Below are 15,776 nucleotides of genomic sequence, written 5' to 3'. Positions count from 1 at the left end.
CTTCAGTGTGTAGTTTTAGCCTCCTAATTACAGGAAATGTCTATGATGTCGGTACGAGTGACATTTGAATGTACAATAGTCTTATTTACTGTACTTATATTAATAGGCTTAAATTCCTTTGCAAAACATGTCAAATTACAGAGAATAGAATTGTTTTCAAAATCCTTAATTTTAAATTTCTAGCAGTTTGCTTCCTTTGTCTTGTAATCATTTGCAAGGTGATTGCACAGCATTTTGCAGCACGTGTGGGAGCGGACCGTTCTACTGCAAAAGGTGTCTCAAGCTACACGGCGTAGTTGCAGCACTTCAAACTCTCTGATGGGTAAGAGCAACCTAAAACCTCCGCTCTGTGAGACCAAGCACTGCGACATTTAAATCCGCTCACCAGATCCCCTTTAACGGAGCTGCTGAGGGCATCAAAGCGTTTTCAACAGTGGCCCCTGAAAAGTATAGGCTTCACCGTAAAAGAATATTGTATTGAAGTAAATAATCAGAATATGGCAAGAAATAAAATGACCTGTAAACCATAAAAAAATAAATCCGCGTAGCCAGGGAAAGGCCACCGGAGCCGGGGAGGGCCCTTCGCCGGTCAGGCCGCGGCTGGGGCTCCCCGGGACCTCGCTCGCGGTTCCGCAGCGGCGGCGCGGGCGGGGCGGGCCCGCGGAGCTGCCCCTTCTCCGCGGGGCTCCCGCAGCGCCCCCAGCGGCCGCTCGGCCGCCTCAGCTCCGCCCCGAGCTCGGCTCCTGCCCCGCCCGCCCACCCGCGCCGGGCGGAGCGCCATGGATGCCGCTGGCCGCCGCCTGCCGCGGGGCTCGGGCTGCCGCCGCCGCGCCGCTACCCTGGTCTCGGCGTGGCGCTGAGGAGGGCTCGGCTTCGGCGAGGAGGCTGCGGGAGGCTAAGGTGAGCGGCGGGGGTGGCGCGGGGCCTCTCCGGCCCGCTCTGGGAGACGGCGCCTTTCCCTCGCAGCCAGGCCGGGTCACCCTGCGCGGCCTGCGGCTCGCCGGGAACTCGAGCGTCGCTGCCCGGGCCTGTCGGAGCGGGCCGAAGCTGCGGGCGGGGGGGAGGCGGCGGGTGCCGTGAAGTCTGTGCGAGAGGCCGGGGGCAGAGCGGGGCGGCGCTGCCGGGGAGCCCCTCACGCCACCGGGTGCCCCGTGCGGGGGCGACGAGGAGGGGGAGGCACCGCCTCCCCTGCCCCGGGCGGCGCCGTGTGGGGAAGGGGCCCAAAGCGTCGCGCGGGCCCGGGGCCCGCCTGCTGTGTGCGAGCAGGCCCGGGCGGCGCGGCATGAGTTGGGCTGCGGCCTGGCCCCTGCTCCGGGGCGGCTCTCCCGGGGGTCCCGGCCGCTCGGCATGCTCCTGTTCTGCGCGGTGGTTCCTGTACAGCCCGTCTGGGATGTGAGAACAGCAGGTGCCTGTGTGGAACTTAGCCCACTTTCGCTGCCTCTTAGATTTCTTGCTTGTCTCGCTATCACCCATCTCCCGGCTCCCGGAAATAACGATTTCGTCGTGTTAAGGAAAGGTAGAATACTTATTACACGATCCCATTTTTACTGTCTGAAAGTAGTTTTATATAGGATTAGAGCAGAAAATGCAGTCTATAAAGATCTTGGAGAATCATAGGCATTGTGTAAAACGCAGAATATCAATTTACTAATATTAAATTACTTTTTAGAGTAAGATAACATCAAATATATAACTGGCAAGCAGTAGTTGAGAGAACTGTAATATTATGGTCCTAAATTATATAAAAATCTTATCTGTTGTACTTCTGTCACATCTTTGAGTTTGAAGCTATTGTGAAACAGCTGATTCAGTGTATGTTTCTTCATATAATACTAATTTCTGATTCCCTTTTGTAGACATGCCCTTGATGGAGTTATTTTTTAACTATTAACTCATTAGCAGCAAGTAAACAAGTAGGCAGACTTTGTCCACATTAAGCTTCTTCCTCCCACATCACCTCCCCCCTGTTTGTGGGGACACTGACCAGCATTTCATATTTACCTATCAGTTTGATAAACTAGTTCTTCTTCTCTAAGCTGTATTTTAAAAGTATTATTTTTCTTGTATGTCTAATTTGGAGAGATTGGTTTGTAACCTGTTAGTATTTGTATGAAAATAGTCATGTTTATTGTGTTTTTGGGCAAGGAAGGTGAATTTGACTGCTTGTTAAGCACAAAGTAAAAAGCAGGCACATATGCCAAAAATATCTTAACATTTTAAAGGGACTTTTTTGGTCTTCAGTTTGCATGTACAACTGTGGCGTTGGGCCAGCAAATAATGTTGTTTTCCTTATATGTATGTGAATTATTTGAATTATTCACTGGATTTTTTGGAAAGGTATAAATTAATTTTTTTTTCCAAAAAGTCCCCAAATAATCCAGCAAACTTCCAGCTCTTGAAAATGGAAGAGATTTTTAAGTTGTCATTTTTTATCCTTTGACATGAAAAGCCTATTTTCCTTATATTCAAATGCTATTTTAAGAGATGAAGGATTCATAAAAGGTTTCCAGAGATTCTGCAAGTCTGTAATTGTAGATCTCAGTTCTTTATTTTATGGATTTATCTTTAAAATGTGAAATCCATTATCTTTTTGTATTTGAGTATTTTCATCAGGAGGTAATCCATCTTTCATAAAGCTGAACACTTTATAATAAGGTGATATTAAAGGAAGGGGATGGGCAAGACATCACTTTCTTTCTCTTAGCTTTAAGAATACACAAAACGGTTAAGCATGATTTTTCTAGCTTTAATTTTGAGTTATCCTCAAAACAGAGCAAACTCATTACTATTTACTTGCTTATAAAGCTTGAAAAAAAACCCCATTTGCTGATAAAATATGTGAAAATTTCCTTAATTCAGCCCAAACATATGCTATACGTTAGAGAGGAGCAAATTCAGAAAGTTCAACAACAAGATTGTGATGATGATTACTTTTTCTACTTTTTCTTGCCAGGTGAAAACTGCAAAAGTGTGAGGCTGACTGAAGAGGGAAATTAATTGTGCTGAAGTTAGTCTGGCTTCAACAATTAAAGGATATTTTGGGTACTTTTTAATTGAAGTGGAGGCGGCTTTTTTTTTTTTTATAAAAAACCATGGCAGATGTGGATCCAGACACGTTGCTGGAATGGCTGCAGATGGGGCAGGGGGATGAAAGGGATATGCAGCTAATAGCACTGGAACAGCTCTGCATGCTGCTTTTGATGTCAGACAACGTGGATCGCTGTTTTGAAACGTAAGTAGTCCTGGCTCTCATTTATGTATTGTTATTTTCTGCTTTCTGCAGCCGAATGTAATATTTAACATTCCTAGAAACTTTCAGCCTCAAAGATGTTTTTACAGTCTGAACTTCAGTTTAGATCACTGGACTCAAGTGTTTCTGTTAATGTCACGTGGAGTACCCTTGTCTGATTAAAAATGCAGTGTTGTTTGGGTGATACGTAGTGCCTGCTCTGACACAGGAGCTGATTGCAACTCTTAATACATTTCTTAATACATTTAAATTAAATGATGTGGATATGTGTGGTGGGGTGGTTTGTTAGGGTTTTAAAATTTTTTTCTTTTTTTTTGGGTGGGGTGGTTTTGGTTTTTTTTGTGTGTGTGTATTTTGGTTTGTGTTTTTTTTGGTAGAGAAAAACTTTTTTTGCACTAGGATTATAATGATCACCCAGATATATTTAAGCATCCATACTCACAGTACTTTTATCATGGGATATAGTAGCTTTTTTTGAGTTCTGTAAGTCCAAGCAGAAATCACAAATAATAGCCCCTGTTCACACAAATATTTTGCCTCTTCTTTGGAGCATGTTGCTGTTCATGCCACCCTCCTTCTCAACTGCATTTGTGCATGTCATATAGCACAGTCCCTTCACTCAATCTTTTTTATATTTCTCGCATCCCAAAATGCTGATGTAATCACTTATGTTACTTATTGCTGTGCTTGTGTTACACTTCTTTCTGTGGGAGCCCACCACTAGTCTGGAAGAGGCAGCAAAAGTGTAGGCAATCACAATATCTACTTTTTTAGTTGGTTTCTTCAGTTCTGATTTTCATGCTCTTGCCTGTCTTCCTTTTTGTGGTTTTTTTTTTCATTGCTCTCACTTTGTTTTCATAGTAAAGTATGGCTAGTCTTTTTCAGATACATCCTGCTTTTTAGGAGTATACATTCAGAAGCATTTGAGAAGGTTACACTGTTTAGTTTTGTAGCTACGAAGGAAACAGTTTTCAGACTTGCATCTTAGAAGCTGTTCTCATGACTGCATTTGTTACAGGAAATGTAAAATTCATACATCTCTAAAATTTGTAGTAGTTGCGGAGCATTGAGCATAATTTTGTACTGTGCTTTAGAAGTTGAAGCTGCCTGTTCTTTGCCTTGGTGAGCTTACAGGTAAAATTTTGACTTGAAGAGCCTTACTGTAGTGAGATCCATTTGATTTCCCTGCCTATCCTCATACTACTGATACTGGGGGAGCCTCAGAATTCACCATGGTAAAAAAAAAACTTGGTAATTAAGAATGAATTTTTCTGGTGTATCTGGGTGAACTGCCTGCTTCAGGATATTCTGTTCCATACTGGTGTAGAATTAGGCATAAGCATTTTTAAGGTTATCTTCTGTGTATTTGAGAGTCAGGAATGAAATGTCAACTTTAAAAAATACAAACCAGTTCTGAGTTTTATGCATTTTATTTAGAACAGTCTTTTATTTCAATATAAATGAATTAAATTGTCCAAGTGCTTCTTTTTTTCTTAAAATTATTATAATGAATGTTCTGTTATTGCACTGTTGTAGTTTAGAAATTACTTATGTCTGAAAGAAGAAATATTTAAAATGCCATTTGGTATTTTTTCTTTTCAGTGTTGGTATAGTTTAATTTTACTTGTCTTCTAAGTTCTCAGTTTCTTTTGCCCTTGTTAGTTTTCCTCATAAAGAAGAGAATGAACTATAAATAGGGGAAGAAGTTACCAAAGTTCTCTGCCTGTTGAAGGAATTTTGCAATAACGTTGTAACTGCTACTTTTTATTGGCTACCATGGTATTTGGTGAGCTGACATGGTAGTTCGTTACCTTCTTTCCATTTATCACCCACCCTTTTTATTCCTCCCAACCATACTCTTGTTCCTGCCACTGTCAGGGCTTACTGGACTCCTCTAATTCCCTGCAAGTGCAAACTGCTCCTTACACCTTCTGAGGAAGGTTGTTAGTTTTCTGCTGTTACAGTGAGTTACAGCATATAGAGAGGTGTCTGATGAGCACTGGAGGTGGAACTGCATAACTGGAAGTATGGGAGAAGCAGAGAAATGTATCCAGTCTTCAGTGGACAGCTTCTCAGTGGTTGTCTCAGGTGCTTACAGGTGCCTGCATTTCAAGGTGGCTTTATTTATTTTGGAGCTCTGTAAGAAACAGATGATATCTTGAAAAGTATTTTAAAATCTTTCCAAATGACAGTTCAAATAGCCAAAAAGTGTAACATGCTGAGAGGGTATAACTAAACTAATCATGGATAATATTTTATAGTTCCTTTTCAGCATGTTTTTTTAAAGGAATTGCTGTTTACTGAAATAGGAGATTTATTGTGTGATGGAAAGGCTACTAAACCCCCATTTTTCAGGAACTAATTTTGAAAATATTTTTAGTGCATGCCTGATCTAGAATATGGATGTATTTTTCTGTTGGTAAGAAAACCAGCCTCTAGACTTTACAAACTTATTTTCTTCTACTAAATAAGAACGGCATTTCCAAATTTTTGAATGCTGTGTGCATGTTATTTGAACATCTTGGAATTGTTGCTATTAGTTATATGTTGACAAAACTTTAAAGAAAATTTTTCATCTGTGAAACTAAACAACTTTGAGATGGACTTCTAAAACAGTTTATTCGAGAATGAAATGGGATGTTTTTCACGGCTTAGTTAGAAGTAACTTTAAATATTACGTATTAGTCCACTTTTATGTAAGAAATTATTTGTTTTTGTGACGTAAGCTAAGAAAAAGCCCATCATTTTAGTGAAGTACATCTGATGATTAAAAGCTGCATATTAAAAGTGAGAACTGGCAAAGCTGTGAAACAAGACCACATTAAAAATACTGACATGAATGCTATGCACCATCTCTAAAACCACAACACAGTTTCCATACTGCTTTCTTAAGGAGTTAAGGGCAATACGCAATATTACTTGGCAAAGAAAGCACAAATTTGAATGGGAAAAGAAGTGCTGAAATGTTGGATTCAGAATCTTGCACTTCATTTTTGCAGTAAAGTAACACCGTTACTTTGCAGACATGTTCTGAAGGGAATGATATAGGTAATGATAACAGTAATAATTTGCTTTTGTACAAGAATATTGGATATTGAAACTAGTATTACAGGTCAATTCCAAACAGGAAGCAGGCCCACATGCAGGGTGGTGTATTTCATAATGTTCCTGCAGAGTTCTAGCTGCATCACAGCAGATTTCACGGTATGCAGCTGATTAATTGGTAGTGCTGCCAAATAATTGATGTTTCTTTACTTCTTTCCAGATTTACATATTACATCAAATTTAGTTAATTTGGAAGTTACTCATATGTTAACAGTACAAAAGTCAGTGGCATATTCATCTTCTGGTGATAATGAGTCACAGACACTGCTAGTCACTTGGCATGAAGAATGGCTAACATTTTAACAGCAGCAAAAACCACTAGCTTGAACTACAGAAACTTAATGAATGAGGAGAAATGGTTTTGTTAAGTATTTGAGTTGGAGAAAAAGAGCAAAACTGTTGTGATTATAAGTGTTAGTCCCAAATTGTAGTTAAACTGTGCACTATTAAATCCACTTGAACAGGAGTTTAAAGAATGCATTTAGTATAAACTTAATTGAAATTATGGGCATTCTTTTGTCTTTTAAATTACCTGTAACAGTTTAAATGTGTGTAGAGACTATTAGTTGCAATCTCACATTATTAATCCTTCTCCACATAGGTGTTTCAATTTATTCTTTTTTCACTTCCTGTGACTGTTTCACTTTTTTTTGGTGAAATGAAATTAGAGCTCTTCTGGTCGGGCTTTCTGTTGCTGTCTGTCAGAGTAAAAGTACTTAGCAATTAATTACAATGAAAATTTGTAGATTAAGGCCCTAAGTATTACAAAGTAAGACCTGCTTAAAACCTTTTCTACACAGCCGATGAAGTAGGCCTTATTAATGCTCAGAAGGAGAAAACATCTTCCTCTTTGGCTGTTCTGTGGGTCACCTCTGCATATTTGGCATTAACAGATTTGGTAAGCAAAAAATTATCAGGAGTTACCAGCTCATTTGACAAATAAAAACAAATTGTACGAAGGGTCATATGTTAGGGTTCTAATGTGTAAAATAGAAAAAAATTCAGTTTATTTTTTAGATCAAATATGTTTACTTTAATTCACTCTAAACCTTTTTCTTTCCAAAATATCTATTCACTAGGGAAAAGGCATATATCTTGTATTTGCTGACAAGTCTAAGAAGAAATTCTAGTGAATTTCACTCACTCACTGTTGATGTGAGCTTGTGAGACTGTTAGAGTAATGTGGAACAGCTTAGCTTTAGCTGCCTCCACCTGCTTAAAACGACATTCTCCTTTCTTTATCAGGATTGTAAAACTCGAGTAAATCAAAGTTACATCTAATAGACAAAAGCAATTTTTCCTTTAGAGATAGGGATAGGAATCCAAAGTGCTGGTTTTCAGGAATATATTTACAATCTGACCTGCCTTTAAAAGCATCTTTGTAATTCAGACAGTCAAGTGCCCTTTAACAGGTCTGACAATTGTGGAAAAACTAGCAGGCTGAGAGAGCACCTCTGTTGGTATCAAGGTGGTTTCATGTTTCGTTATTTTAAGGAAAAAAAAATAAAGATCATTGGAAGGAATAATCATGAGGAAAAAAAAATTATACACTTTTGTGCTGGAGTGCAGCAGTGAATAAAGCAGGAATGATATTGCTGTCAACAATAGACAACAGTTTTCATTATTTTAAACCATTTGAAGCGTATGTTCTTAGTGAATTATTGGTTTGCACTAATGTAGACATCTCTCCCAAATTTTATAACTTTTATAGTGGCAAGTCTCATGTGATTCCTACTAAGCTTTTTTTTCTTTTAATGAATGCAGAGCAGTGAAATACCAGCACTAATTTACTTTGTGACCTCCAATGTAGTGGGATCTTCAGCATCCTGTAGAGTGGTTTTCTGAGATGAAAGTAGAGGTGTACTCTGTATTTTTCAGGGAGCTATCTTGTTACAATGTAATGTTTAGAATTATTCCTGATTTTAGGCCTGTTTTGTTGCTGTTGGGTTTTGGTTTTTTCTCTTTTTCAGTTATAAGAATTTTAAAATACTAATGTCTTTCTGGTTGCTCTTTGTAAAATGGGAATTATGGCCTCATTGTTGCTGGTATTGTGGAGATTAATTAACCTTGTTTAGTTATTTTGAGAACCACAATGGTTGCAAAGGTCAGAAGGGAAGATTAAGTCTAAATTGACATCCTTTCTTCTGTCCTGGCCCTTATATTTTATATGGTTATTACTGGATTGAGCTTCTTGTTTGATATAAGCATAATGTGTAGCTTATGCTTCTGAGAGGGTATCCTACCTAATTTTACCCTCTTTTGCTATTGAATCTGCTACCTAAGTTGTCTTTGTTGAAATTTGCTTGCTCTTTTCCATAAGAATTGGCCAGTCTCATGAAATCTGTAGACTGCAGTCAGTTCACCTTTTCCTATTTAGATTAAAAGCCAGTAGTGTTCTTACTGTGAATGTACCTCTACACACATTTCATCAGCTCTTGATCTTCCTCCCCTTCTCTAGTTCTTCAGTTTACAAGTTCTTCAGAAATACTTTCCAGTGTTGCCTTCATCCATGCTCTTTATAGTAGTGCCTCTGACCTACTGTTAACAGTTAAACATGCCAAGTTGAGTTAGATATTTCCAAAACCTTGTAGAGTAAGTGTGGATTTAGTTATCTGTCTTCAGAGCTGCTTTCAAGGATATGAGTGCTTTCTGGTTAGGTATGGCTCGATGACTTGACTGAGGTCTGTAACTTGGCATTTGTGTGTGTTAAAACACATTTTGTTTTAATGAGCCCATGCCTCTGGGTAGTCCAGACAACTCATCACATTGTCACTATTTACTAGTCTGGCATTTAAAAATCTTTTTTCTAGTGGAATCGTCAAGTATCCTTTGTTTTGCTCAGAATTTTGTGTGTGAAATAAAACTGAAGTGATACTTCCAAGTACTGTGCAAAAGATGGGTGCAGAATGTTATTTGCAGAAGGTATCAGGTTAATGAACTTTTGAAAGTGTCAGCTCCTAACAGATTGGATGAGACCAATAAAAGATGTTACAGGAATTTCAAATCGTGGGCTTCCTTTTCTTGCGTGACTACTGGTCAAGTGATTTTTAATATTGGCCTATTAACAAGAGGTGTAGATAGCACAGATGTTAAGTAGATTGCTAATAGGGAAGTGGAACTTTTCTTGCGTAAGTCAGTTCTTTTTTAGAGCACCTGAGAATCTGGTAGAAGCTTGTGGGGACATGTGCATATTTAGGCACACATACATACTTTTTATTTAAATTGCTTATTTCCTTTTGAAGTGTTGACAGATGTAATACGTACTCCAAGCATTTTCTGTTTGCACAATTGAGGTTGCTACTAGTGGAAATCATGGGCAGGAAGACCTTTAGATTCACATTCTTTAATTTATTCAGCTATTGTGGACTAGATGTCTGTAAAATATTTACAAAATGCTGGAGATTGGAGAGCGAACATGTGGAATTATTACCCTGAGGTATGGCATAGCTTTTATAAGACGCTGAAAAATACAAAAGGCCCAACACATCCTTTATAAATTTAGGAATAAAGCAAGTGATAATTTATATAGAAATACAGAAATTACCTATGCTGTGGAAGCTGGCATTTTTCTTACTTTTCATTTTACACTACTGATATTTATTGAATGTGTAGTTGAATACTAAATGTCCAATACTAATTGTCTTCCTGCCTAATAATGAACTCTCAAAAGAGGGTTCAGGTCTGTAATTTATTTAGATAAAAGAAAGTTTGAAAGTGTTTTTAAATGTCAGATTTGAATTCTAAATTGCTTTCTTTTAGTTTTTAATAAAGTAGGGCTTCTACTGGAATGAATACAGGATGGAATTGTTAGTTCTTCAGTTAGTTGTTAATTTTATTGGCCTAGGCTGTGATTGCAATTAGAAATTCAGAGTTGTGCAAGTTTTAATGTTTTGTAATTCTGGTAAAAGTTTTTTAAATTGCTAGTTAATTTTTAGTTGCTTTTTCCTTGTACCTTTAAAATATGGTATGGTGTGTCTAAAGTCTTATACATGAGTGATGTTTTCTGGACTTCATTTGTATTGTAAAAGTGTTATATGAAAACAGTGCAAAATGTGTTTTGCTAGTGAATCCAGAAGAATACATACTGGCAGTGCAGGTGTGTGGATTCTCTTACGGATGGTCTTGATTATTCTGCTGCTGGTTTTAGTTGCATATGGAAACAAAACAGTCTTCCAGTGAAAGAAACAATGAGGGAAAGTCTGAGACCTCTTCCCTTAGAAAGAACTATAGAAAGGAAAAACAATCATTAATCAAACATGAGTTGGAACTACTTTTGCTTTAAGAAAAATTTGTTGTGCAGGATGTCTATAAAAGTTTCAAAGTTGTGTGACATGTTGTTGTAAATGTTTATCTGGTATATTTTTTCCTCAAAAACTGTTACTAATAAGAGTTAACTTCATATTTTAGTTTTTATTTAAAATTATTATATATTAAGTAGTGTAGACACATAATTCCTTATTTTCCCACTTTTAACTGCAGATGGTATGCATTTAAAGATCCAGCTATTGCTGGCAGGCAGCTGAGCTTGGTTTTCTGCCACAAGTCACATGTCTTGGACCAGGCAGCTTTGCTGAAGGCTTTGTCACATGCCAGGGGCTCCGCATCAACTGAGTCCAGCGGTTTCATTGGAATTGAGTAACACACCCTAATGCTAGCAGTACTTGTTAACTATTTTGGGGATGAACTGAACTGGTCTTTTTTCCTTTAATTTTTTTTTTAAGCAGTAGTGTAGTCTTCACTATTATTGTTTCTGTTTTAGCTAAGGATTTTAAGTGCATTAAAATATGAAATGTAATTACAGAAATGAGTTTACAGTGCCTGTTTTTATTTCCTTGGTATCTTTTTACATTGGCAAGCTGTAAAATCAGCTGAGTCACTTCATTAGAGTTTAAGGGATTAGCACTGGCAGGAGATTACTGCTGTAGCTATTTAAGAATTTTGTATCCCTATGGATATATCTGTTCCTAAAGAGGTGGGTGTGTGTGTGTAAAGATTCAGAAGTGTGTCAGCATGTGGAGTTAATGCTGATTATGGTGCTGTAAATTCTGTAGTAATACAGTTATACTGACAAATTTTTTTAGCCTTTCTTGACATCAAGATGATTATGATATTTAGAAAATGTTTTTAGATCAGGTGTATTTTTTGCAAAGAAAGTATGCATATTAAAGAACTTGTGTATTATGCTCTTTACAACCTAATAACTCATTTTAAGACTGAAAGTATGAATATATTTATTTAAATATAAATTAGACAGAATCAGCACTTGTTAATGTGGTTTACTTCTTGAAGTCAGTACAGGAAACAGAGAATGCTCTAGTATGCTAATATAAATAGATCATAATATAGCTGGGAAATATTGATAATGAATATTACCTATTTTGGACAAACCTATCTTTCAGCAAGATCTTTGAAGCATGGTAGATGGAAAACTTGGAAGATAGTAACTAACAGCAGCTCTTCTGTGGGAAGTACAGGAATGAAGTTGGGTGGACATTGAGAGCTGCAAGACTTAAAGTAATTAGCGAGAGCTCTAGTGTGGGTTGTAGAGTAACCTCATTAACTTGAAGTCGGTCTTTCACTAAGGAGTAACAGAGTGACCTCATTAATTCATTAAGTAGTCCCTAATCACTCTTCCAAAGTACACATTTGAAGTACTTTAGGAAGTGCCCAATATGATATTAATACAGCTCCCTAGAAATAAAAATCTAAAAAGATCTTACTTTCATTTTCATGTTTATTAGAAGAAGGGCCTAAATAGAAACCTGAACTTTGGAGGTACCTATTTGCCATTATTTTCTGATTTGAAAGAATAAACACTATTAAAGAATAGCTTTTTCTGTAGTAAAGAAAACTCACCACTATCTTTTTGCTTGTTCCACTGCAAATAGGTCATTGTGAGCAGTGATTCCTCACCTACTTTAGGAATTTTTCTGTAAGAGTTTCTTTTTTTTTTTTTTTTTTTTTTCTGAGATGTATTAGTTCTAGGTAATATATAGTCTGGATAAAAGCAACATGTGAACCTGGTTTTGATACTGGGATGATTTAGAAATTATGCACTTAGCTTTTTTTTTTTTTTGGTGGGTATTGATGCTTGCAGTAATGGCAGGTTTATTGGTGTATTTTTCTCTTGGAAACCAAAAGCATCATTTGTCAGTAGATGGAAGTGTACTAAAAGCTGACCATTGGTTGCTATCCTGTCACATCAGTTCATTCAGTGCTGTAGCTCTGACCTCAGTTTCCCTTCTGTCCCAGGAAGTTTTGACAGCCTTGTTTGTCCCATGTAGACTTTTCTAAAGGTGAGTCCAATGTTCAGTTGCCTTTGTCTGTGTTATGGACACTCCTGGAATGTTTTGTTTTACTGCCCAAGATACATACTGTCAAAATACAGTTTAGTTCTGAGCGTAGCCTTAGTTGGAACAGCAGTAAGGTCTATATTACTAAAGGGCCCTAATCTTCCTCAGCCAATATTTGAACAAGTTTTAGGTCCTTTTGCTCCATTTTGGCTTGCCTAAGAAAGACAGTAAGGATTTACCTTTGGAATTATGGTGTAATAGTGCTGCAAACTTAACATGATTTTTTTTTTGGTTCCTGCTGGTGTTGACTGTATTTGCTCACTTGGTGCTTCATTAAAAAGAGGGGCTGGTCCTGAGGAGATGCTGTGCTTGGCCTGCTGGTAAGCAGTGGATTTCTCTTCCCTCTGCTGCCTTTGCTTATGCTTGAATGCCTCCACATGCAGTTAGATTGAGTGAAGACTCAAGGGCTGCTCTGAAAACCAATTTCCACAATTCTGAGGCATAAAGACCATCAACTGAATAAGGGCAGCACTTTCCCTCTCTTTTTATTGGTCAAATGCCTGCACAGAGAAATCCCCAGTGGAGCTGCCTGAGTAGAAGGGAGAGGTGTGCTTTGGGCATCTGCTACATGGCTCTGATGGTGTTGCACCCCATCTCTCATTGTGCAGCTGGTGTTCCCACCTACCTCTGTTAGTTCTTTCTCTGGCACTACTCACACAGGCACATTCTTCTCCCTGAGACAATGTAGAGCTGATGCTTATAGTTTCAACCACAGGAGACCCATGTTATCGCTTAGTCCAGACTTGGGAATTAAAGGGTGATTGCTATAAAGCTGACCTGTGTCCTTTTGTTTGTATGCAGTTATTGATAGAAAAGTTAGCTACAGCATAAAGACTGAAGTCCTTCAAAATGACAGCTAAGCAATTTTATGCTGTAATTGTTTAGCCACCTGTTTGAGAAGATCATGACTGGAGCACCGGGGATGTGTTCATCCTTCTTGCCTGCTATCACAGGCTGAACTGTTGATCTATACTGTGTGTGAATGACAGAACTGATACTTGTGCTTTCTTGTTTTCAGGAACTTTACACACTGATAAGACCTGAGGGAACTTCAACAAGCCAAAAGAATCTGAATTTGTCTGTATGGTCTATGTGTGCTTACGGGTGTAATCTGTATATCTCTAGAGGAGACTCCACAACCTTTCTGTTTGCAATTGCTGAGTCACACCCCATGAAAAGTCATTGCTGTCCCAAGTTACTGGAAAAGGAAATATTGAACCATTCTATAAAGGTAGAAGGGAGAACCCTGGGAACTACTGCCCTGTCAGCCCCCTTCTGTGCCTGGGAAGGTCATGGAACAGATCTTCCTAGAAGCTCTGCTAAGGCACACAGGGGACAGGGAGATGGTTTGAGAGAGCCAGCACAGCTTCACCCAGGGCAAGCCCTGCCTGACCAACCCTGTGGCCTTCCATGATGGGGTGGCTCTGTCAGTGGACAGGGGAAGGGTTACAGATGTCATTTATGTGGACTTCTGTGAAGCCTTTGACAGGCTTCCTCCTAACATCATTCTCTCTAAATTGGAGAGAGAAGGATTTGCTGGGTGAACTGTTAGATGGATTAGAAATTGTTTGGAAGGTCACATGCAAAGGGTAATGGTCAATAGCTCAGAGTCCTGATGGACATCAGTGACAAGTGGTGTCCCTCAGTGATCTGTTTTGGGACCGGTGTTATTTAATATCTCCGTCAATGACATAGACAAAGAGACTGACTGCACCCTCAGCAACTTTGCAGATGACACCAAGCTGAGTGGTGTGGTTGACACACCTGAAGGGTGGGGTACCCTCCAAGGGGATGAACAAGGTTGAGAAGTGGGCACATGGGATTCTCATGGGTTTTAACAAGCCCAAGTGCTGGTGCTGCACTTGGGTCAGAGCAACCCCCGGTACCAGCACAGGGTGGGGATGGACAGATCAGAGCAGCCCTGCCCAGCAGGACTTGGGGGTGCTGCTGGGTGAGAGGCTGGGCATGACCCAGCCATGGGCACTGCCAGTCCAGAGAGCCAAACGTGTCCTGGGCTGCATCCAGAGCAGTGTGGGCAGCAGGGCAGGGAGGGGATTCTACCCCTCTGCTCTGCTCTGCTGAGACCCCACCTGCAGTGCTGCACCAGCTCTGGGGTGCCAACACAACAAGGACATGCATCTGCTGGAGTGAGAGGAAGGCCATGATGATTAGAGGGATGGAGTACCACTTCTATGAGGAAAGGCTGCAAAAATTGAGATTGTTCAGCCTGAAGAAGAGAAGGCTTTGGGCTGACCAAATTATGGCCATCCAATTCCTGAAGGGAGCCTACAAGAAAGCTGGAGAAGGACTTTCTACAAGAGCATGTGGTGACAGGACAAGTGGGTTGACTCTGGCTGGATGCCAGGCACCCACCAAAGCCACTCTGTTGTTACCCTCTGCAACTGGGAAGGAGAGAGAGAATATAATGAAGGGTTCATGGCTGAGATAAGGTGTGGGAGAGAGATCACTCAATAAATACTCTCATAGGAAAACCAATGTTGAATTGGGAATATTAACTGAATTTATTACTCACAAAATCAAAGCAGAATAATGAGAAGTAAAATAAATCTTAAAATATGCCTCTCCCTCACCCCTTCTTCCTTCCCAATCTCTACTTCTTCCCCCACCAGTAGTGCGGGGAGATGGGGAGTGAGGTTACAGTCAGTTCATCACTCCTTGTTCCTGCTGCTGCTCAGGAAGAGGAGCTCCAGTGTGGAGTTCCTCCCATAGGCGACTGTCCTCCAGGAACTTCTTCAATGGGAGCCCATCCCATGGGCAGCAGTTCTCCACAAACCACTGCAGTGTGGATCACTCTTCCATGGGGTACAGTCCTTCAGGCACAGCCTGCTCCAGCATGGATTTCCCCTGCAACCTTCTCTTGGGCATCCATCTGCTCCAGTTTGGGTCTCTTCCATGGGCTGTAGGGGAAGCTCAGCTCCAGCACTTCCTGCCCCTTTTCCACCTTGGTGTCTGCTGAGCTGTTCCTCTGACATATTCTCACCCCGCTCCTCTCTGGTCACAATTACATCTGTGCAATGACTTTTTTTTTTTTTTTTCCTTTTTCCTTA

At 39.8% G+C, this 15,776-nt stretch overlaps 1 protein-coding gene across 13 annotated transcripts in view; it reads left to right on the top strand.

Annotated features, from left to right (window-relative positions):
• The first annotated feature begins 766 nt into the window (after window positions 1-766).
• The window catches only part of HECTD1 (HECT domain E3 ubiquitin protein ligase 1), a 61,120-nt gene continuing 46,110 nt past the window's right edge, over window positions 767-15,776 (top strand). For 12 of the 13 annotated variants that reach the window (XM_088058128.1, XM_014249815.2, XM_088058127.1 and 9 more), the window contains exons 1-2: window positions 767-900; window positions 2,954-3,232. In XM_088058128.1, coding sequence (XP_087914254.1) covers window positions 3,093-3,232 — 140 coding nt within the window. In that variant the 5' untranslated portion in view covers window positions 767-900; window positions 2,954-3,092. Of the gene's footprint in view, window positions 901-1,445; window positions 1,517-2,953; window positions 3,233-15,776 lie in introns of those variants that run through there. The other variant, XM_088058121.1, reaches the window with a different exon arrangement.

Source organism: Pseudopodoces humilis, chromosome 7 (genome assembly GCF_049639895.1).
Source record: "Pseudopodoces humilis isolate 2021_Gansu_Grassland_sample_001 chromosome 7, ASM4963989v1, whole genome shotgun sequence".
Lineage (NCBI taxonomy): Eukaryota > Metazoa > Chordata > Aves > Passeriformes > Paridae > Pseudopodoces > Pseudopodoces humilis.
Note: the sequence above shows the minus strand (reverse complement) of the source record. Positions and strands in the feature narration are given on the sequence as shown.